At 40.5% G+C, this 25,226-nt stretch overlaps 1 protein-coding gene across 1 annotated transcript in view; it reads right to left on the bottom strand.

Annotated features, from left to right (window-relative positions):
- Positions 1-25,226, bottom strand: part of DCDC1 (doublecortin domain containing 1) — a 500,455-nt gene that overhangs the window by 261,205 nt on the left and 214,024 nt on the right. The window contains exons 11-12 of the mRNA XM_090034627.1: positions 24,599-24,769; positions 1,009-1,107 (exon numbers count right to left, since the gene is read on the bottom strand). Of these exons, the coding sequence (XP_089890753.1) occupies positions 1,009-1,107; positions 24,599-24,769 (270 nt within the window). The remainder of the gene's footprint in view (positions 1-1,008; positions 1,108-24,598; positions 24,770-25,226) is intronic.

Here is a 25,226-nt window from a genome sequence, read left to right as displayed (position 1 = left end):
TAAACTAATAGAAGGTAAATTTAGGTTGGAAAAACTTATTCTCTGTAAGGGTCACCAGAATCTGGAACACACTCCCAGAGGAGGTGGTGTAGTCACCCTCCTTGGGGGTGTTCAAGATGAGGCTGGACAAGCACCCTGTTGAGCTTATCTGAGCCCAATAACTTCCTGCCCATGGCGGGGGACTGGACTTGATGATCTTACAGGTTCCTTCCAGTTCTATAATTCCATCTAAAAAATCTAATAAGACTTGGTAGGGTTCTAAAATTATTGTTCCTTACAAATCAGAGACACTCTGTGTAAGGGTAACTTCAAGAACAAAAGACTATACTAGAAAAAAGAATGAAATGGAGTTCAAAGTAAAAGTCGTCAGCTTGGACATAAAATGTCAAGTGCTGAACATTAAAGTGTTAAATGATGTTTTAGATGAGACAAAGACAAAAAGATGGCAGTGATGCATATGTTGATTTTCCTAGAAATACTTTGGTTACATAAAGAAAAGCAAAGGCATAACTGCAAGAGATAGATCAGCTGGTTTCCCACTGAAAGTCAGGCTGCAAATAAAAAAAAGATCAACAGAGCATGTTATGACCATTAATGATCTAAAGGCTAGAAAAGCCAGCAAAAGCAGGGATCATTAAGAAATCCATATGTTTCCCTTTAACTGTGATCAGCTGCATGGATGCTGTTGTCAATCTTCTTCTGAGAGTCCTCTGCGTGTGTCACTGTCAGGATTGTATCTCAGAATGCTGAGTGCAGTTAGCAGTATATCATTAGTGTAGGCGAATGTCTATATATGAGCACGGGGGAGGTGTAAACTCTTGCTGCACAATACAGTTAGAGATGTTGCTAAAGTCTGAGGTAAAATGAGAAAATACATAGGCTCTATAGCATTCTCAATGCTCAAAAGCCAAAACTGTGAAGATCAACCGTTCTGAATGAAGACCTAAACCTTTAAATTCCAAATTTTGATTGCTAGTATGTGAACCTAAAAAGTAGCTGTTAACTTACTCTCTCCATCAGAGCACTAGGTTGATTCCTGCAATTTTCTATTTCTTGTTTGTTGACATAAACAAGGATCTCCCCTGTGTCCTTGCCATTTTCATATACCTGAAAAATAAATCAATAAATCAAGTTAATTGTGCTCAATTAAGCAACCTAGAACTAGGAGATATTATTAGCATCTTTGATATTCTGGGTTACACTACCAAAAAAGTCTAGAATTTCTTTGCTGCTTCCCCTTTGTTTTAAATGAAAGCTGGTAAGGATTGGACAACATCAACATCTGTCAGCATAGATTGAAAAAGGTGATGTCATGATTGTCTGAAAATTGTATTTGGTGCTGACATACTGTATTAATATATAGGTCAATAAGATTAGAGAATAATATTAATGATGAAGAAGCAGCTTCCTGTTTACCTGTTGGAAGGCTGGTTAATGGCTTTGAGTAAAATTCTCAGAAGCACCTGACCAAGTGCTACTGAAAACAATGGGACTAAACATCCAAATTCAACAGGTACTTTTTTAAATGTTACTTTTTGTCTTTCAAACATTAAGATCCACAACAACTACATTTTACATTTAAAAAAAATCCCAGAGTAGTTCACTAAAAACTTAGAAACAATATATAGATAGTATGTAGTTCAACTTCCAGATGTTTTAACATGCCAGCCCTGAACCCTGGGCAGCAGTGCACATGCTGTACCTGCTGGCGGAGATGTCACCTCCTTTTTTTGCTGCCAACATGTGCATTGAGCAGCTAAAAAAAAATTGGTTTTCCATGGCAAATAAAAGAGGTGACATCACTAGCAACAGTGAAGCACCAGCTCCACTCCCACAGCAGTCACTACTGCTGCGTCTCTGCCCTTCTGCTGCATGAGCCAGAGCTGCTGCATGAAAGGTGTGAGGTGCAAGGGGGAGCTGCACAGGGGATGGGGGAGTGAGGAGCCTTCTCAGCTCCATTCCAGTGGCCCCTACCCCTTCAGCAGAGCATGGGGCTCATGCCTCACTCACGCACTCATTGTTACACTACTGAAAGTTTCCTCTGAATACTGAAATCTAAAACATTTGGGTTTGTCTCCTAAAAGGATGCTTTTGCAAGCACAGCCAATTCTCGGTGTCTCTGGTAATGCTGAAACAGGTGAAATCATAGGCGGGCATTTTAACTTTTGGTCAGAAGATCCTTTTGACATCTTGTTTCCATTTCCTATGTTCTTAAGTGCTAGCTAGCATTTTAGGGCTAATCTGCACTGTACAAAGAACTGAGTCTGGGTGAAAAAAAAATCACAATTTATTTAAACATAACAAAGTAAAAATGGTGTCAAACAAAAAATGTTCTATAGCTAAGTGAACACTGCAAAAATACTGCAAGTATTTAAAAAATCACTTATTTGCCTCTCTCTAATATTTATTTTCTATAAATCTTTAAATAAATGAGATTTATTGTCAACCAGGATACAACCACCTCTAACAGCCTTCCTGCCAAAACTGAAAAAACAAGCAATAATAAACATCAAACTGGACACCTCCCAGTGGACATAACCATACATTGGACTACTACATAGACTGTTTCAAGAAGAAAGCTAATGGCAAAATTCTCAGTAAAAGCCAGGAGCACAACAACCTTTCTCTCCCTCTGAGAGAAAAGCCATAAAGTCTCTAAGATCCAATAATGAAATAGTAATCAAACCAGTGGACAAAGATGGAGCTACAGTCATCCTCATCTGTCAAGACTACATCAGCGAGGCCAACAGACAACTTGCTGACACCAAATACTATAAAGAACCCAGGGAAGACCCTACACCAGAATTCATGGGTTTTATAGCACATTGTATGAGTCATCTACATGACTCTTGAGTTCTTTCCACACATGAAAGGTGAAAATGACCCTCCTCCCTTTTGCTAGGCCTTGATCACCAAAAATCATCTTCTTTTCTTCTGCTAATTCTGTGTCTGCTACCCCTGGGAATTGCTCTTGCCCCCTCCCACTGCTATTTTTTTTACTATGCTGTGCCTGGCTCCTTGTGTCAGACCTGAGGAAGAATGTCTGGCATTCAAAAGCTTGCCTAACTTTAGCCCCACTTCTTAGTTGATCCAATCACCCTAAGAAATCCTTGGGTCTTGCATAATTTCTGGACCATCATGGCTACAACATCACTACGATTTCTTGGCAACATATTTATGAAAAAAATCTTTGAATGAATATTAGAAAACATGGAAGTTATAATTCAGAGTTTATGTAACAAATGATATTTCAAATTATTTGCACTCATCAAATAAGGAAACAAAAACACACTATTCCACCTGTAGATTAACCTGCTTATGTATTTTGTACAATTTACAGACCATAAATTAATTGTAGAAATTATTGGGTAACTAATTTTGAAAAAAATAAAAAAATAATGGAAAACTTTTATGTGAATATTGTTTAGAAGTTTCTTTCACTAGAGAAGGGCAGCTAAAGTGCATAATATAACATTAAAGTAGAGTGGAATTCTCTGAAAAGGAGCCAGTGGAATTTATGTTTAAAAAGATAAACAGGAAACAATTCTTAAAGGATGGATCTATTCAAGTGAAATGCCTCACCACTTGTCCCTGCTGGAGATTTGCAAAGGATACTCCATTCATGTAACAAGAAAAGAAACAGGAGAAGAAGGAAGCTGTATGAATAATTTAAGGCAGTCCTTCTTCTTCTAAAGCCCCTTTCTTTGCTCCTTGATAGTTTATGACATCACAATCACTTAACTTTGCCTCTAACCTACAGATGACTAAAGAGAATTGTAGAAATAGTGCAAACAATTTTACTGGCATTATAGATATAATATATAAATTATCTTTGAGTTGCTATGGAAAAGAGAAAACACCTACTCCCCTAAATAAGACTAGATCCCTGACAAAGACTGGTCCTACTCTGATCCTATGGATGGGATGCATTAACATCTTTATGAATATGAATTGGCATTTATAATAACATTACTATTATTATTTATGTTTAAAAGGTAATTATCATTAGTATGAATAATTAATTTATTAATACATTCTGACTCTGTTTATAGAGAAATTATTTCATAGTCTAATTCCAGAGGATTGTGTTATTTGATAAATTTGTATTTCAGAAAATCTCTGTATTTATCTATCTAGGACTGAGTAGAAAGCAAACTAAAAAAGAATCTGTGAAACTGAAAATATAAAAGAATATTTGCTTTTCTTTTTGTTGATTTTATGTTGATTACTTCTGTGTATTGTATTGGTGGACTTTTTTTTCTCTCCCTCTCTCATTCTTTACAAAAGTGACAAAAGGGTAAATATAACATTTCAGATGTCTGCTTTCTATGAGAACAGTGGGAGTGATTTTATTTTCCATCGCATTAGAAATGATAGATAGAACACAGTCACTGCAATTCGTCAACTATATTTCTGTTATAACTCACAATAGCCATAAAATCCCCAACCCAATGCGTCCCCCACAACCTAAAAAGCAGAGACTTTGTCTGATCTCCCAGTCCCCTTCCCTTTCCTAGGAAGAGGAAGAGCAGGTCTATGGGACATGAATCTGGGTAAGAGATTGGCCAGAATGTGTAGGGAAGTCATCTACACCTTACCTATCTGGAAAAAGCAAAGGATGCACGTATTTTTAGTGTATACGTACATACATGTACATACACACAGATGCACTGCACTAGAGTATGGGTTGGCAACCTACAGCCTGTAAGCCGGATCTGGGCTTCGCGGAACTAGGTCTCAGTGGCATTCAGCAGCAGGGAGCTTTGTCTGTGTTGCACTGTGGCTGAGAAAGATTTCCCATCCTATGCTGGAACTGGTGGCAGGGAGAAGCAGTGGCAGCTGCTGATCCTAGAGCCCATCCTCCTCCAACCTGAACGGGATCATTTTGGCCCACCACCAGGAAACACTGCCAACTACTGTCCTAGAGAAAATCCTCATTCACAATGTGTCAGTAACACTTACTAGCTCAGCCATGGATCAGAGCAGGGCTGGACTTTGTTGGATTATTACAGATATAAGCTGTAGTTGCATTTTGGAGCTATGAATAATTTTTCCCTTACTACTTGATTAGCTGGAGTGAAGTGATTTATCTGCCTCCCCCATAGCAACTCAGGTGCCTAGTTGGGTAAGTCAGAAGTTCAGATTCCACCTACCACAACTTAGCAGGTGCCCAGTGAAAAAAATCATTATAGAAGGGATCTGGTTTCCCAATAAAGCTGGTGATCAACCTTAGGGAAAACATCCCTTTAAATAGCTGAGGAATTTGTAACAGGGTTTTTTGATATATAGTGCAAAAATGGCCACCCTTTTGCCTCAGCCCCTTAACCCTCCAAAGAGCGGTGGGCAGTTAGAGTCCCAGCAATGGGGATCAGGTTGGATGTAGGAAGGGTCAATGTTAACTCCTGAATGGAAGGTACTGATTAAGAAGGAGTATGACACATACTTACAATTTATAGCTGAGTAGTTCCCATATTTGTCAATAAAGCTGCAGCTTAATTAAGCATTATCCCTTGTCCTTCCTTCTGAGTTATGAGGAAAATGCAGTATTACTATATAGCATCCCATATTAGTAACAAAACTCAGACATATAAGCAAAAGCAGTGAGATAAAGGGAATCAATGATTAAAGAACCTATAATAGCAAAATAAAGAAAATTTAAGAGCATGCCTTTCTTAGAATCCTTCTTTTTGAGAAACTCCAAGCCCATTTTCACTGGCTTTTTCAAGGTTGAAGAATATAAGTAGTATGTATTAATATTGCTTTCTGTGATGCTGCTATAGTGCCTGGAGGTGCTACAGCATAGTGGAACAAAGCATCTCTAAAGAACAGCATGATGTTAGTGCCAGCTGCCAACCTGACACAAATCAGTGATACCATTGGACAACACACAGGACCTACATTAGTTCCCTCCACCACCACTAAACAAACTGTTAAAAGTTCTGTTAAATCTCACAGTAGGTGTTACACTAAGAGGCACTGAGCACTACCTATTTCCTATATTACAGCCAAAACAATTTCCCACCCAGGTGCAGAGAAGCGTAGAGAGATATAACTCAAAGATGGAGGGAATGAAAGTAAAAAAGCTGAACCTGTGGTTTACTGTCCCTTTGTATAACAAATGCTAGAATCTCCTTTAAAATTCTGCCTGCAGAATGGCATGTTGGAAATCTAAACAAAGCACTCTTGAACCAAATATAGCTCTTCTTAACTAGCACATTGATCCATGTGCATAACCCTGTTACCTATATAACAGGGATGATGATGATGATGATGATGATTTTTAGGTCATAGGAGGATTTCTTTTACAACAAAGGGAGAAGTCATTTCTCCATTCTCATTGCTCTTTATCTTTCTTTCCCAGTTCTTTATATTTTCCTTTTCATCTTACGGAAGTGGGAAAGCATTGTAGTAGATAAAACAAAGCCTCTCTCTAGCTGGTCACTTTTTAGATTAAATCAGATCTTAAATTTGTTAGGTTAATGTTTATATAGCATATTTTAATTGTTTTTATATATCAATTGTTATTTACATATGCAAAAGAAACCAGGCTTTCAACTTCTAGTGTCCTTCCCTAAGACCTCATTTCAAAAAGGCACTTAAGCACATGCTGAAATACTTCCCTACTCAACATAGCATTTGAGTGAGCATAAGTTTAAACACATAGTTGGATCCATTGATTCTAATGTGCTTAAATGGATTAGAATGAAACACATGCTTAAGTGCTGAATAGGGGCGCTTAATGGAAGAGCCCTATGTACAAATCACAAAAGTACACTCAGTGGTTCACTCTGTGTCTTCAGCTGCAGTCTCCTTAAGCACACTGTGGCATCTGGGCAGACTGCCTCATAAACCAGAAGAAGGGTGCTTACATTCATGTGGTTCTGTGGGCATGCTAACTAGCATGGTAATAGGTTAATCAGCACAGCCACTCAGCAGTGTTAATCAGCAACTCTAAGTGATGTGCAGTCAGAGACACAGTTCTTCTGGTTTAGGTAAGCAGAATACCAAAGGACACCGCAGACCAGCCTAGTGAGTTGACTATGTAGCAGTGGTCAAAGAAAGCTATGAAAAAATCCTGCAATCAAGTAGTCAGACACAGATTTAAATTGAAATTTAAGGAGTTAAGGTAAAGTTCAGCAAACTCAAATTAAACAATTCATCCAGACGTCATGAGCCAACATGGAAACTCCCAAGACTAGGAAACTGCCACTTAAAGCCTATGACACTTCAAGACCATTATTCAGCTTTTAATGTCTTAAGCATGGTTAAGAAATCTAGCTGTGATGTAACAGCAGGTTTCCATACCCAACACAACATTGCTCAAAATAGCTATGTAGACCACCCAGGAAGTTCATCTCTGTAAGAGCTATGGAGCAAAAGCGAAATTCAAGGCTGTGGAACAATTTACCAAGAGAAATGTGCAATAGATTTAAAAGGTAGCAAGCAAACAAAAATGAGGACACAGAAGTCATTGTTTGGTATTTTGAACATGTTGCTATGATATATACATATATTTATATGTTTATTTTCATTGAGGTAACATATGTGAAAAGAAAAGTAAAAAATAGATAAACATATTTTAAATTACTGAAGGACCAGATTCTGCATTGTTCAAGCTCAGTTGTGCTTCATACTGTAAGTAGTTTCACTGAAATCACTGTGGAGAACCCGACTCTTAAAGCTAATCAAAAGCAAACACTTCACTTTGCACATACACACAACTTTACCAATTAAACGCAACCAACTCTGGAGAAAGGAGAAAAAGGAGAAAGACAAGCAATGTAAAACATTAGTGAAATAGTTAGAAAGAGTTTTTCTTTGGCAAACGTTACTTTTACTAGTGATAAAATCATCCTATTATGAGAAAGGTTGTAAAATCTTATTGTGATCAAAACATGATGTGGTCAACTGCATACTCTTTATGTATGGATGAAGGCCTAAATTGATCATGTCACACTGATTTCAGAGAGAAAAAAGTTGGGCTGTTTAAATTCTTTTGGAAATGGAACTTAAGATCACTTAGGTCACTTTTGAAAATTTTGAATCTCATTAAGCACATTGGACTCAATGAATCCAAACATGTTTTTAAACTTATGCTCACACAAATGCTGTGTTGAGTAGGGAAGTATTTCAGCATGTGCTTAGGTGCCTTTTTGAAATGTTGCATCTCATTAAAACTGAGAAAAATTCTATGGTAGCTGCACCTATTCCTTAAATGCTTCCTGAATCCAGGCAATATGCTATATATACAATTCAGAACTGCATAGTCTGCATTCTGCAAACCAGAATATACATTCCCTTCATGTTTATGACATATAATCTTGGCAATCTGTAGAAATGAGCATTAGCATTTTGGAACAATTGAACCTGTGACTGAAAACACAGAAAGATTAAAGAAAGCTATGCTGACTAAAACTTAGGAATGCATTTGTATTGTACCTGTCATCGGTCTAGGTAAGAATATTTTTCTAAAATCAAGCAATATACTCCTTATTTAAAAGTATATGATTTTGACCATATGTGATTTAATTAAGATTCAGACTGCACATATACAATGCTTGATTCAATGGCAATTTAAGACGTACAGCAAGATGTGTCATTCTATGGGAAATGGGAAGGTAGGCAAGTATTTACTGGTTACTGAAATCAATCACAGAAAGAAACAAACTTTCTACCCTCAAATTAACCTTGTTTTAGCAACAGGAATTCATCCATTTTATGATGAAATGGTTGTAATTGAACATCAAAGGTGAGAGTTACATTGCATAGACTAAAAGAAACATGTCACTTTCAACTCAGATCCAAATGTAACAACATTCCCTCTTTTTACACGGCTTGACCATGCAAACACAAATGGATGATCCTTAGATGAGAACTCTATTGAACTGTGTGATCAGCATATGCGGCAGAAGGCCAGGACTAACAGGGCTTTACCCCCCTAGATGCAGCCCGGATACACGCTCTGGGTGGCTGCAGCAGGGCAGGGGGATGGGTGTGCACAGACAGAGACAAGCAGCCAGAGCCTGCAGGTGGCCAGGAACTCAATCCAGCCCACCGGTGTGTGGAGCAGCACCCAGCAGGTAAATATGTGGACAGGAAGGACTGTGGGGGAAGGAAGGGCATGGGGGTGGCAGATGGAGGCTACTGCAGGTGGGGCGGGGGTGAATAGGGCCTCAGGTCAGGTCGTGGGAGGCTTGGAGTGTGGGTAGGTCGTCCAGGGGCACAGAGGGCTCCTGCCATTATGTGCACCCCCAGGGCAGGCACAGGGGGGCACGTGCCTCCCTGGGATGTCTGTAGGGCAGAGCTGGCTGCTGCTACGGGCTAGGCTTTGCACCCCACTGTCAGTGCTCAGTCCCCCCAAATCGTATTTTCTACCTCCACCTATGGTGATCAGACTCTTAATTGCAAAATAGACAAGAGGCAAAAAGTTTGGTCAGAGGAGTCCTTTCCTTTTCCATGTGTTCTTTACAAGATATTTAGCAGAATATGCAGATTTTTCTAGAAGCTGACAGGCTGTGCTGTGAGCACTTCTGCTGTAGCCTTGAAGGGCACATCCAGATCAGGGGACACATGTGTTTCTATGGAATTAAGTAGCAGCAGCACACCTCATGCCACCATTACTTGTCCCTGGGGAATGCCTGTGCCACATGTGCTCTGGCACACAGCAAGTGTGGGGGAGGAGAGGCTGGGTCCAGCACTGTGCTGGTCCCAGCAGCCTTACCCGGAGTTCTTGGGGCCTTTGGGAGCTGCAGCTGCAGTGCTCCTGCAACAGGAAGGCTGGCTGCAGCTGGAGTATGGCTCCAGTTGGCCAAGCTCCAGTTTTGGCTGGCATGTGCTGCTGCCATGTGCACCACCCTGTTTTTTTTGGCATGAGCTTTTTTTAACCCCAGGATCTCCCAGGGTCAAAAAACCACACCACGCTGCAAAGTAGCAGAGCAGGGAATGCCTGCGTGAGCAGTGTATAGAGCCACAGACAGGTCTGTGGCACCACATACCACATGTCTGCGCTCATCTGGACGCACCCGAACTTGCAAACTCTGTGGTATCAACCATACACATTAGCACCCACAAGACCCCAGCCCAGTATATAAGAAAAATATGCATTAAAATTGATGGCAACATTTTGTAAGAGCTTACAGGAATAGATATTTCAGAATTAATATTCATAAACCTACAGTTCATTGTAATGATGTAATAATGTAGAAATGCTGCTTTAAGAAAATGCTATGTGTATTCAGTTCTTGCTTCCACTTAAGTCAATACCAAAAGTTGGATGTGATTAATGAATAAAAAAGCTGTCTGTGCACTGTTGATGTTTTTATGGAATACAATGTATATACTCTACTTAATACATTACATTATGAAAACAATCTAAATAAAGTATAATACTAAACTAATAATAATGACATTTGCTTGAATGGATAAGTAAAAAATGCCAAATAATACTAATCTCCAAGCATGCCATAGCTAGAACAGCTCATGAAGGAATTGGATAGGAGATTATGGTTGTTTAAAATAGTCTGCAGTTCTGAGATGTGAACCTTAACAAATCTATCTACCGACACACTTCTCAGTGTAAAGACATAATTTATGATAATATTTTAATAATAATATTATTAAAATGTTTATTGGGACATAGAACCAAAGCAGTTAAGTGTCTCACTATAGATCCAGACGCATGAGTTCAAGCTTCACTCAGCAATAATACCAATATTCTCTCTATACCCTATGCAAGTGTAAATGTGTATGTGGGTAAGCAGGCTGGGAAGTCAAAGGCAGCCTGGGGCAACTACACACGTGCTTCAATGCATATTAGCCTATTTTAATGCACATTAAAGTATCACTAAAAATGTGCTATTTAGTTAATGCACATTAAAATAGGCTAATGCATATTTAGTGTCACTTAAAAACTGCTCTTTAGTTAATGTGCATTTTCCTGTATTTCACAATGGAGGTACTAGATTTAATGTGGATTAGGGAAAGTGCATTAATAAACATGTAGATGTGCTAGCCAAATCATTTCTAAGCATGCTCTTGGCAACAGAGACTGGTGTCTTTTAGTAATGTTAGCTCTAGGGGCCATCTAGGCTTGGGTAGACCTTTAACCTTTTTGAAGAATATTTACTATGTGGCATGTTTGGTCCAAATAATACAAGTAAAATAGACCAAAAAGAGCCAATATAAAATGATATTGTAAATGTACCACATGTGCAGTATATCAGTGGTATATATACCCTTGCATTTTGCTAAATCAGATATGTTTTTAAAGAATTAATAAGCTCTAAAAGCTATATACTATTCTGTAAGCAACTAGAGCATGATATTAAAAGCTCCAGAGTGCACCCCTTAAGTTCAGTTTGATAAATATTTTTCCTAGCACAGTAGTTGTTTTTAATTTATGAGGAATTCCTTCTTGCTGATTTACAGATAGGATGACAGTTCCAATATAGTGTATTCTGAACTAGATGGTGAGGTAGATGTGGAAACACAGTTATTTCACTCCACTTGATGCAGACCAGTGTTTACTGCTTCAGAATTCCCCTGACCTAGGAGTAAGACACATGTTTTACCATTTTACCCTTTTTATAATAGTTGGTGGAGATTGGTAATATATACCCATTTATTTCATGTATTCACAAATTGATAATGAAAAAGTAGCAAATCAAAAAATGTACAAAGAATGTGAAGGGGAATAGAGAGAAAACTCTGCTACTGATTAAAAAAAGTCTGAAAATATATATTCATGTTAAGCGTATATCATTTTTATTCATATACGTGAAGATGGAGTACCTGCTTATAGTGCATAAAATTATATTAATTGTTTTGGGGTCTTGCTTTAGCCTATGAAAGAAGCAGTGATAAATTATAACTTTTTAGCACATTTATTTAAATTAATACAGAAATATTTAAATGTTTAAGATAAGGTTAAAGCATATGTCTACAATTAGAAGTACTATATGTTAGATTATACAAGGGGGGAAATTTCAGGAATCTCAGCCCCTAATGGTTTAAGGCACTGTGTCTGAAATGACAGTAACTTGCACTGCAAGCTGCCTTTTTGTACATGTGCATCACAAGTGAGGTGTAGCTAGACCAGTGTAGGAAAACGAAAGAGTAGTACAAACAAATCCCAGATATGTTTTTGTGTCAACAGAATTAAGGTTCACTTGTTATAATTATATTAGAATACTGGTTGAACTGTATTTTCTCTAAAACTTTCATTTCTAGCTTGCCAGTGATGAATTCTCAAGGTTTCTAAGGATGTCAGAGAATAGAGGGAAAAACCTACAAAATGCAATGTTTAGGAATTTACATTTTAAACAGGATCCAAGGCTATAATATAGATTATCAAATCATTATTATTTGATACTTATTTATCTATTAGATTTATATGCTGCCCTTCTAAACAAAGGCTCAAGGTGGCTTACAGTGAGACACAGACATGACACATTTTTATTCATAAAATACATTAAAAAGGAGGAAGCAAATAAAAGATCTGGTATGTAAACATTAAACTATGGATACACTCAAAATTACAAAAATGCATTCAGTACTTCTCAGAATTATGGAAATGACAAATAATTGCCTACTTGCTAAAAATTCAGTGTAACAGTTTATTTTTAAAACTTATGAGGTAGTTTCAGTGACTATCTTCATGTATACTGGACTTCATTTATGCAACACCTCACAGATGCTCCAACACTGCCATGTTTTTAAAGACTATATGTTTATGGGATTTTTTAAACAAATAGGGTATCATTAATTCATTTTGAACATATGAAGCCTAGCTGATATTATAAAAATTAGAATCATTCATGTCTCATCCGAAGACAAAAAAAATCTGCAAGCATATCCCTTCACTTTATGTGAAGAATTGATGTTAGCTAAATTGATATAACTGTCTGCACAAGATATACTGATTGAATTAAACCAGATTAAATCCATTCTAACTAATTTGGTTAAATCAGGTAAACTTTGGTGGGTAGACAAGGGCTAATTTATCCTCACAAATTCCAGAATAGTGTGTTATAGAATCCAAGGTCCAAAATTTTGGTTTAACTTTCAGCGGAATACACAGCGCCTATCATATACTGATTATAGAAAAATAATACTGATATAACATTTGATTCGATGTCACAGGACTATTATCTATTAGTTGAGACAAAACAGGTGTTTTTAGGAGTGATTAGCTTATACATGTCTGTATGTTACAGTGTCAACTGGTAAGCCACTCTGATGGTCTCTGAGGACTAAAATAAGACGATGAACTGAGCCTGACATGCCTTTTCTCTCCTTTGTCAGCTAATTATCCCAAAAAAATCAACTCCCAACCCATATAGTTCTGTAGCTAGCATGCTAACCATTTTCAGAAGGCAGGCACTAGCAAGTTCAGTCTCCCCAATAACATACATTGAATTGTCAGTGTTCTTCTTATATCACAAATATGAGCAAAATCCTATGATTGGGATGTTTCTTTGTATGCATATATGTATCTTCAATTTCTGGACTGGAGAGCCAGTTATTTTCAAACTGGTTCTGAGAACACCATTTTGGATTTCTTCATTGCTACATAATAGTTTTTTAAAGGCCAGATGGCCACATCCAGGCAAACACAGCTGTGCGGTAGGTGGCGCCACAGACATGCCTGTGGCACCACATACCACATGTTCAGCTGTTCTCTGTGCAGCAAGGTAGCAGCGTGCAGGGGTTTGTTGACCCTGGGAGACCTTGGGGTAAAAAAAAAAACATGCAAAAAAAAAGTGGAGCAGCACACATGGCAGCAGCGTGCACTGCCCAAAACCAGAGCCTGGCTGGCCAGAGCCACACTCCAGCTGCTGGCCAGGCTCCCAGTGGCTGGATAGCCACTGCTGCACCCCAGGAGGGCTCCTGGATCCCAGGTAAAGCTGCTGGGGTCATCCCAGTGCTGGCCCAAGCCTCCCCTTCCCCACCCAGCGTAACCTGACTCGCACCAAAGGGCATGTGGCACAGGTGTTCCCCGTGGAAAAACAGCAGCGGCACTAGGTGTGCCACTACTTCCTGTCCCCAGAGAAACAAATGTTCATGGTCATGTGGATGCGGCCAATGTGTTTAGGCTGACAAAATTATTAGGAAGTCTTTCACCTAGTACCTGATTCTGAATGATATTCTTGATTAGGAGTCGTTGTTGTTGCTTTTTTCTTTCCTGTTTCAATCAGTTCAACCTCAGTGAAATTTTACGGAGAACTTCAGCTTTCTCCATAGTCTCCATTCATCATACAGACATTTTTTCCTATATCTATGTATTATTATGATTATTCTCACAGATAGATCTGGTTAGGGGAGCCATGTATGTCTATAAGCGTCTATGCTGGAGACAGCTGACATGAGCCAAATGATACCTGAACAGCGTGAGCTTCTTTGGCCTTCTATTTCTTGTGTCAAAGAACAGATGAAGATGTAAGCTCTTTTTAGAATACAAACTGATAGTACAATAGTTCAACATAAAGGCCAGAAACTATTCTATATACTATATATATCACCAATCTCCACAGACTATTATAAAAAGGGTAAAATGGTAAAACATGTGTCTTACTTCTAGGCCAGGGGAATTCTGAAGCAGTAAACACTGGTCTGCATCAAGTGGAGTGAAATAACTGTGTTGCCACATCTACCTCACCATCTAGTTCGGAATATACTGTATAGGAACTGTCATCCTATCTGTAAAAGGGATCAGAAATAAACAATCTATTTATTATATCTGAGCACATAAAAATGTAGTAGCTGCTTAAGATTTTTCTTCAGGATTTTCCTAACCAGATATCAAAGAAAATAACAAGATGTTAGCTAACTTTTCTATAAAATGAATTGTCAGTTATTTGCAACACCAGTAGGGATGGCCTGTGAAGAGTCACCAACTTTTCAGAGTCCATACGGCATTCCTGATTGAAGCATAATTCAGCAGGGACTATATGAAAGAGTATATTATAACTGTACTGGATTTGGAAGAAATTTTTTCAATACTAGCTCTGTCTGACTATATCAAGGTTTTTACTGATAAGGCTTCTCACTCACCTGGAACATGTACCTTGTTAAGAGTACTCCTCCATTAGACAGCCCTTTGATGGGTATAATAGTGTTTAGGTTCATTAGAAGACCTAGACTCATAGAAAAGTAGGGCTGGAAGGGACCATGTGGATGATGAAATCTGTTCCTATAGGTATTTAGAAAAGAATATAATGCCACTCTTAATTTCACTTCTTCCCACTAGACTTCTGCCACCATCCTTATCAACTACAGAGAATCTTAATAGCCAACTTGAAGAAATAAGGTATAACTATGGTTTCAGACCATTTTTAGCATCAACCAAGTATTTTTTTCTGATGTGTCTCAGATACCTGATGTCTTTATGCAACCATTGACTGGTATCTCTAATAAACTGTCTACTGAATTGCTAGATAACTTAAAAGAGCCATCTAATTTTACGGATCCTAACATTTTTTTTTAATTAAACATATTTATGCACCGATTCCTGACCTTTATTTGTGGTTGGTAAAATAAAATTGGCAATTCCATTCTAAAATCTTTTTTAAAACTTTTCTTTACTGGTTTAATAAGGAATATGCCTTACAGAATATTCATATGCCTTACTGGGTATTAGAAGCCAAAGAAACCACAGTATACATAAGGAAGAACTACAGTTTTCATTTTGAGTACTATTGGCAATGCAAAAAATTGCATAGAAAATTAAGTTTGGAAGAGACCTCAGGAGGTGATTTGCTCCCACCCCCAGCTCAAAGCAGGACCATCCCCAACTAGATCATACTTTCCATGGCTTTGTCTAGTCAGGTCTTAAAAACCTCCAAGGATGGAGATTCCACAACTTCTCTGGGTAGCCCATTCCAGTGTTTTATTACCCTCCTTGGGAGAGAGTTTTTCCTAATAGCTAACCTAAACTTAACTTCCCCTGCTGCAACTTGAGATCATTACCCCTCCCCTTAGTCTTCTCTTCTGCAGATTAAATAAGCCCAGTTCCCTAAACCTCTTCTCATAAATCATGTTCCCTAGCCCCCCAGCCATTTTCATTGCCCTCTGCTGGACAGAATCCATTTGTCCACATCCTTTCTGTAGTGGAGTTCCAAATCTGGACACAATACTCCAGATGTGGCCTCACCAGTGTCAAAGAGAGGGGAAGAGTCACTTCCATTAATCTGCTGTCAACACCACTGCTAATGCAGTACACTGTTAGCCTTCTTTGCAACCAGGGCACACTGTTGGCTCATATTTCTCTTATTGTGCAGTGTAACCCCCAAGTCCTTTTCTGGAAAGCTGCTGCTTAGCCACTCAGTCCCCTGCCTGTAGCACTACCTGGGACTGTTGCATCCAAAGTGCAGGACTTTCCACTTGTCCTTATTGAACCTCATGAGATTTCTTTCATTCCAATCTTCCAATATGTCTAGGTCATTCTGAGCCCTAGCTCCACTTGATACTGACTGCCAAATAGTTAGGCAGTTTTCTATTCACCTTATAGTCCATTCATCCAACCTCTACATCTTTAGCTTGCTTGCGAGAATGTTGTGGGAGACCATATCAAAAGCATTGCTAAAGTCAAGGTATATCACATCCACTGCTCTCCCTGCATCCATCAAGCCAGTTATCTCGTCACAGAAGGCAATCAGGTTGGTCTTGCCTTTGATGAATCCTTGCTGACTGTTCCTAATCACCTTCTTCTCCTTAGAGATGGATTCCTTGAGGACCTGCTCCATGATTTTTCCAGGGACTGAGGTAAGGCTGACCAGTCTGTAGTTCCCAGGATCCACCTTCTTCCTTTTCTTAAAGATGGGTACTGTATTTGACCTCTTCCAATAGTCCAGGACCTCTCCCAATCAACATGAGTTTTTAAAGATAGTGGCCAGTGGTTCTACAATCCCATTGGCCAATTCCCTCAGCACTCTAGGGTGCATAGCATCCAGCCTTGTGGACTTGTACATGTCCAGCTTTTATGAATAACCCCTAACCTATTCTTTCATCACTGTCAGCTGCTCACCTCCACCCCAAACTGCGCTGTCCGGTGCAATAGTCTGGTAGCTGACCTTGCCTGTGAAGGCTAAGGTAAAAAAAGGCATTGAGTACTTCAGCCTTTTCTGCACCCTCTGTCACTAAGTTGCTTTCCCCTTTCAGTAAAGGACCCACACTTTCCATGACCTTCATCTTGTTGTTGACATACTTGTAGAAAACATTCTTACTATCCCTCATATCCCTTGCTAGCTGCAACTCCAATTGCACTTTGGCTTTCCTGATTTCATCCCTTCGTTCAAGAGCAATACTCTTATACTCATCCCTAGTTGTTTGTCCAAGTTTCCACTTCTTGTAAACTTCCTTTTTATGTTTTAGCTCACTGAAGTCCTAAGTCCTACAGTACCCTCCTAAGTCAAACTGGTCTTCTACTGTGCTTGCTAGTCTTCCTGCACATTGGGATAGTTTGTTCCCACACTCTCAGTAAGGTTTGTTTAAGGTATAGCCAGCTCATCTGGACTTCTCCCCCTCACCCCTCCCCCACTGGTTTCCCAGGGGATCCTGCCCTTCAGTTCCCTGAGTGAGTCAAAGTCTGCTTTTCAGAAGTCCAAGGTCTGCAGATCTCCTTCTTTCCTTGCCTCAGAATCCTACACTCAGTCATCTCATTGTTGCTCCTGCTCAAGTTGTGATTCACTTGTACATTCCCCACCAGTTTTTCCCTGTTTGTGAGCAGCAGGTCAGGAAGAGTACAGCCCCTAGTTGGCCTCACCAACATTTGCATCAGGAAGTTATCCCCAACGCTCTTCAAAAACTTCCTGAATTGCCTGCACACTGCTGTATTGCTCTTCCAACAGGTGTCAGGGTGTCAAGTCTCCCATGAGAACCAGGGCCTGTGATCTGAAAACATCCTCTGGCTGTTTAAAGAAATTCTCATCCACCTCATCCTCCTGGTCTGGTGGTTTGTTGCAGACACCCACCATGATATCATCCTTGTTGCTCTCCCCTTTCACCGTAACCAAAAGACTCTCAACAGGCCTATTTCTAGTGTCATATTGGAGAAGAATGTGAAAACCTCCCCTACTGCCCCCTCCTGCTTGTGCTTCCTCCAGGTCACCTGCTTCCCTATGTCCCTTAGGGCTTTGGTCTTCATCCCCCAGCAATCCAAATTTAAAGTCCTCCTCAGTAGGTTTACGAGTTTGTCTGTGACGATGCTCTTCTCTCTTTTTGTCAGGTGGATTCCATCTCTTCCTAGCAATCCTTCTTCTTAGAACAATATCTCATGGTCAAAGAAGCCAAAGCCCCAATGGTAGCACCATCAGCACAGCCATGCATTAATCTTCAGGATACATCTGATCTTGCCTAGGCCCTTCCCTTCGACCAGAAGGAATGAGGGGCACACCATCTGAGCCCCTGTCTGTTTCACCCCCACATTCAGAACCCCGTAGTCACTTTTGAACTGCTCAGCATCCCCCCTGGCTGTTATTATCAGTGCCCACATGGATAAGCAGCACAGGGTAGCAGTCAGGGGGCCAGATGAGTCTTGGTAATCCTTCCATGAATCTGGGCTCTGGGCAAGCAGCAGACCTCCTGAGACAACAAGTCAGGCCAACAGATGGATGCCTCTAACCCCTGCAGAAGGAAGTCTCCAACCACCTCTATCCATCACTTCCTTTTGGTGGCAGTGGTCTTTATCCTCCCAAATTTGGGACAGCCTGGCCTGGCCTAGCCTCTTCTGCTGACAGAATGTTCTCCTTCTCCTTTGTTGATAGGGCTCCCTATGTGTTCTCCAGGCAAACTGCTGCAGATGGTGATGAAGACTTTATCTTGCTGCCAGAGGTCACAACAGGGATGGTCTATGGGTAACTGGCAACCGCCACTTCCAATATAGAGGAAAATTAAAAGTCTAAAATGAACTATTACATGTACTTATTTGATATTCAAAATGAACAATAAAACAATAAAAACAATTTATTTTTATTGATTGTTTCACACTTTTCATTAATGTATGTCAAAATACTTAGCCCAAAATTGCTTATTAGAAAGGTTGATCTCAAAAAGGATGTTATACCACAAAATGAGTGAAATCACAAATTTGAACTTGGAAAGCCCATTTGCAAGAGCTTCTGCATCAATGTGTGTTGTATTGTCAGATGATCCTGTGAGGGAAATATCATCAGAAATTTCAATTAGTGTATCATAGATATTGCCAAGCTCCTCCAAGCACAAAGGGAGGTAATCCCAACACGGATCAAAGGGGACAGAAGAGCACAAAAGCCCACATGGCTCACTAAAAGCATCTGGGAATGTCTCCTAGCTAAAAGGGAGGCGCACATCCAATGGAAGGGAGGGGACATCACCAGGGAGGATTATACTGCAGTTGCTCAGGGATGCAGGGGGGGCAGTCAGGGAGGCCAAGACGGAGATGGAACTGGGACTGGCTTCTCAGATCAAGGACAACAAGAAGTCCATTTTTTAAAAACATAGGGGGCAAAAAGAAGGTTCCGGGTAATGTGGGGCCCCTGCAGGACAAGATAGGAAATTTGGTCATCACACCAGATGACAAAGCTAACATATTTAACGATTTCTTTGCCTCCATTTTCATGAGCAGGGTCTGGAACAGCCACCCCCACTCTGGGCCCCCCTTAGATCCCAGGGGAGGCGCACCTAGGCCAAGGGTTAGTGAGGAATTATTTAGGGAACTTCTGCAGGGACTGGATGTATTTAAATCAACTGGTCCAGACGATCTCTACCCTCGAGGGAATTGGCGGAGGTCATTGTGGGACCCCTGGCATGGCTTTACGAGCACTGGTGGTGCTCTGGTGTGGTGCCAGAGGACTGGAAGAGGGCCAATGTAGTTCCCATCTTCAAAAACGGGTGGAAGGGGGACCTGGGAAACTATAGGCCAGTTAGTCTTACCTCAATCCCGGGCAAGCTTTTTGAGTTATTCTGGTACATGTCCACGAGGGGCCAGCAGGGGAGATTATGCTTAGGGGCAACCAACACGGGTTCATTAGTGGCAGGTCCTGTCAGACCAACCTAGTGGCCTTCTACGGCCAGGTCACCAAATCCTTAGATGCAGGGGTAGCAGGGGACATAGTCTTCCTGGACTTTTGAAAGGCCTTTGACACTGTCTCTCACCCTGTTCTCATTAAGAAACTGGGGGACTGTGGTGTCGACACCTACACAGTCAAATGGGTCGCCAACTGGCTGGAGGGCCACACCCAGAGAGTGGTAGTGGATGCGTCATTTTCGACCTGGAGGGACATGGGCAGTGGGGTTCCGCAGGGCTCGGTCCTCAGGCCTGCACTGTTCAACATCTTCATCAGTGACTTGGATGAGGGGATAAATAGCACCCTGTTCAAATTTGCTGATGACACTAAGATGTTGGGGGATGTGGGCATGCTTGAAGGAAGAAATAGGCTACAATAGGACCTAGACAGGTTACAGGGGTGGGCGGATGAGAATAGAATGGGATTCAACACTGACAAGTGCAAGGTGATGCACCTGGGGAGGAACAATCAGCACCAGACCTACAGGCTGGGGAACTCCCTTCTCGTCAGTGCAGAGGCAGAAAAGGATGTTGGCGTCATCATTGATGCCAAGATGAACATGGGCCGGCAGTGTGGGGATGCAGTCAGGAAGGCCAACCGCACCTTTTCATGCATCCACAGATGCATCTCAAGCAGGTCCAAGGAGGTGACCCTCCCCCTCTATGCGGCACTGGTCAGGCTGCAGCTGGAGTACTGCATCCAGTTCTGGGTGCCACACTTCAAGAGGGATGTGGACAACATGGAGAGGGTCCACAGGAGGGCCACTCACATGATCGGGGGCAGCAGGGCAGGCCCTATGAGGACAGGCTATGGGACCTGAACCTATTCAGCCCCCACAAGAGAAGGCTGAGGGGGGATCTAGTGGCCTGTTACAAACTAGTCAGAGGGGACAAGCAGGCACTGGGGGAGTCCCTGTTCCCCCATGGCACCACCAGGAGTGACTAGAAATAACAGTCACAAGCTGGCAGAGGGTAGATTTAGGCTAGATAGCAAGAGGCGCTACTTCATGGTCATGGTGGTTAGGATCTGGAACCAGCTTCCAAGAGAAGTGGTGCTGGCTCCTACCCTGGGGGTCTTTAAGAGGAGGCTAGATGTACACCTTGCTGGGATAGTTTGACCCCAGTACTCTTTCCTGCCATGGGAGGGGGTCAGGCTTGATTATCTGCTCAGGTCCCTTCTGACCCTAGAAACTACGAAACTATGAAAGAGGCTTCAAGGCATCGATTTGACTCTCCCATCTTGTTTCATTCAACAGTTTCACAGTTAGAGAAGGCACATGGGAACAAAGAACTTCCCAATGGCATGTTGAACATGTGTCTGTAGGTGAATACATTTTCTATATTTCAATGTCAATTTGATGTTGTGAGCTGCCTTCATCTTGAAATAATCTGTCTTCATCTTGATGTGAGCTGCCTTCATCTTGATATTATGAACTGCTTGCATCTTGATGTGGGTGAAATTGAAGATATTTCAGGAAGGAACCCTCTTGCTTTTCTTGTTCTTTTGCCTATTCAGCTTTTCATTTACAATACTGAGCTCCAGATGGTTTTTTCCTATCTGCCATGGTACCATTCCCCTGAAACAGTTTTAAACTGTTTCAAATAAATTATTAATATAAAGAACAATCAATCTAAGTACACTTTCAAAGAAAATTCTGACTGTGATGACATTAATAATGTGGACAATTGATTAAATTATCATGGAAGAAATATGGCTAGGTACTGCTTAAAGTGACTTAATGGGTGAACCACCCCTTCAATCAGGAAAGTATTTGTTAGGATGTATGACTAAGGGTGTAAATATGGTAACTGGTTATCTAATGTTGGTCAAGACTTTGGTTAAGCAGATGTTTTCCTGTTTATCAAGGAGATTTGTAAAGTATTATATCCTGTGTACAGTACTCTACTAATTGACACCTTTTATCTAGTAGGTAGCCAGGTTCTCCCAGCAAATTAACACTTCTTTAGCATGGTCTTCTGTAAAGTAAATTGTCATTGTCCATTGAGTAATTATGTTTACTTATCTCACATATCCCATGAGATTTCTGGGTCCAACAACCTTACATGTTCTGTATACACAGTCATACATCTCTCTGGCTCTCTTAAATCTGCCACTTATCTTTTCCTACCCCTCTCGTCATACAACTGTTTCCTTACACAACAATGATACAGGTGTTATATAACCAACTAATTAAAGAATATCTCTTGAACTTGCTTGCAATTAATGAGCACTCATTCTGCATTAACACACATATTCTAAATGCCTATGTATCTCTCACATGACTATCCAACCATTACATGTCCACAAAGGCTTACCCTTAGCTCAACTTACTTTAAAAAATCACATGCATTCTTACAAGAATTAAATGTAATGATTCAGCAATCTTACTCCAACCATTTCTAGACATTATAAAATTGAGAATATGAAACATGAGCACTCAGGTGTACCTACAATAATAACTACATTTGTACCTCAGTTCTACATCATTTAAATTTAATGAGATCTACAAAAACCTACCAAGAAATTCCTACCTGGAAGCCTGTTTCCTGAATTATGGACACAATACATATCTGTACCCGGAGTCAGAGTATTTTGGTCATCTTAACTCTTGACAAAATCTTAAACACAACTGATGAAATCTAGAGTGCTTTAGATTTTAAAAAGGGTGGTTGGAAGGGAGAAGGAAGGTGTAACAAATCAACGTCATGAGCTGTAAGATGATATAGGAGTAGGGGGTTCATCTTTTAGGATGACATTGCCAGTGGTATGCTCTTGTCATAAGTCCACTTGATAGTTCAAAAGGTAGGAGTCATGATTCTAGAGATTTTTCCTTTGAGATCTTTTCAGAGGTCTTTCTCCCCTTAACAAACCAAAGGTCTTAGACCAAGCTGGAGCCATAGCTGGCCAGGGCTGTTATTTAGAACGATGTTCCTGTTATTTTGTTCTGCATATAATTTCCCCCCGCCCCCATATTTTGGCACTCTAGGAGACCACCTAGTTACCGTAATGGTTGGACCAGCCCTGGGTTATAAGCTTCCAACTTCTACCTTCCTGGGAGTCGATGTTCTCTTCCTTCTCCAGCACCGCCTCTGGCAGTCCTTTATCTGCAATCCTAGAGATCTCTTCCAGCATTGAATTAAAAAACTCCTCATGGCTGAGGATGCTTCAGAGTCTTGCCACCTCCTTCTGTAGCTCTCTTGCCTTCTACCTGAGGGAAATCACCAGATGGCACAGCTCATATTGCAGGCGCCCTTCCACCTAGCTGTCACTGGAAGGAACCTGCAAGGTGCAGTCTCCAAGCACCAACCAGGACCTGGGTGAGAGCCTCGATGTTGAGTGGTCTGGCCTAAACAGACACCTCATAGGTTCAATCATGGAAGAGCTGGCAGTGGCAGTGGCTCTGGGATTGCAAGATCCTCCAGCCATCTCTCTGGCTCTCTTAAATCTGCCACTTATCTCTTCCTACCCCTCTCTTCATGCTAACCTGCTTCCTCTCATCAAGCTTACAATGAAGGAAGGTGAAAGTGAATTTCAAGGCAAACTCCCTAGCGAACTCTCCACTCCCTCTGGTCTCTAGTTAAACAAGGGACTTAAATATTGACCTAACTGCTAAGCTTTTACAACTTATGTAAATTATCTAGGTTAGTTACTCTTAAAGAGCTTATCTTGAAAGTGCCCTTTCAAAGAGAGGTGTGGCAAACTGATTTGCAAACTGCCCTGTTTGCTATCCCTGTTCACTCACTTCCTAGTCAGTCAGGGAGTATGTCTACATGTGCGCTTTAGTGCACAGTAACCTATTTTACTGCTCATTAAAGTATCACATAAAAACCCATGCTAATACACTAATGCACAGTAAAAATAAGCTACTACATATTAAGATCAATAAAAGGAGTGCACTTTTGCTATTGAGCATTAGGGCAGCCTCATGTGCATTTATTTCGTACCTCACATTAGAAGGCATTTATACATACACTCCAGGAGTGTGTGTGGGAAGGAGGGGGAGCACTTTAATTAGAGTGGATCCAAGAGCTGCTTTAATTAAAGCACCCAGAGCATCTCATGTATCAGCATCCCTGGGCTTCAAAATGGAGGAAGGGGCACTTTATCTAAAGCTCGTTTGACAAGCTTTAGATAAAGCACCCCTGTTGCCATTTGGAAGCACAGGGACACTGATACACAAGATGCAGAAAGCTGCTGAATAATTGCCATGCTCCAGCAGATTCAATTAATTGAATCTGATCCCATGCACTGGAATTACAGTGCATCAGAACAGCCTCCCTACTTGTGTATAGGCACCTAGAGGTACTAAATTTAATGTGCATTAGGAAAAGTGTATTAATGAACGCATAGACACACCCAGAGAGTCTGTTTTTATACCTCCTGGTCTGGACTAGCTATGCCTCCTTGTTAGGGCCTTTGTCAGACACAGGCAGCAGTCACTTAGGAATCACTCAGCTAGCAGCACTCCCAGCTGTTCAGAGCATATGCTCAAGTACATAGCCAACCAAACAAACATTCAGAAAAGTGATTCTGAAAGCTATTCAACCTACACCAACCTTTAGCTGCAGACCTTGTGGGAGACCTGTATTTGCTGGAAGTCTTTTAATGTGTTGATAGATATAAGAGGTATACTGTTCCTGCTCAGCTTGTAATTGTGGGGCAAGTTTAGAGAGATGACCTTTGTAGCTCTGGATGGCTGCCTGTAATTCATCAGTCAGCTTGTTCACCTGAAGGGTTAAATTATAAGAACTGTGAGCAAAGGACAATTGTTGATGTCACACATATTAGAATTTTCATTTTAAACCTGAGGGAAGACATGGCAAGTATAAGCAAAATGTCGCATATATTTTTCTTTGTACTTTTCAGGTTAGTAGTAGTAGTACTTTATTTACAGCTTTTGCAAAAATGATACAATAAAATTAACAATAAAATTATATTACTTTTCAGGTTATTCATTATGTTATACTCTGGGTGTACAAGATAATTCCTAATAAATGAAAATGTGCTATTAATTCAAATCTCTTTTTTTTTCCTTTTCCACTCACAGACTGTAGCATTACTAGTGAAGTATAAGGAAGAAACATAATTCTGTAATTCACAAAGAATGGTTACACTGAAAATACATTCTGCTTGTCTACATTTACATGTCCTTGAAGCTTCCCTAAAATTTAGTTTCAAGATATC

The sequence above is a fragment of the Crocodylus siamensis genome, chromosome 2 (assembly GCF_052110815.1).
Source record: "Crocodylus siamensis isolate JL-2025a chromosome 2, ASM5211081v1, whole genome shotgun sequence".
Classification (NCBI taxonomy): domain Eukaryota; kingdom Metazoa; phylum Chordata; order Crocodylia; family Crocodylidae; genus Crocodylus; species Crocodylus siamensis.
Note: the sequence above shows the minus strand (reverse complement) of the source record. Positions and strands in the feature narration are given on the sequence as shown.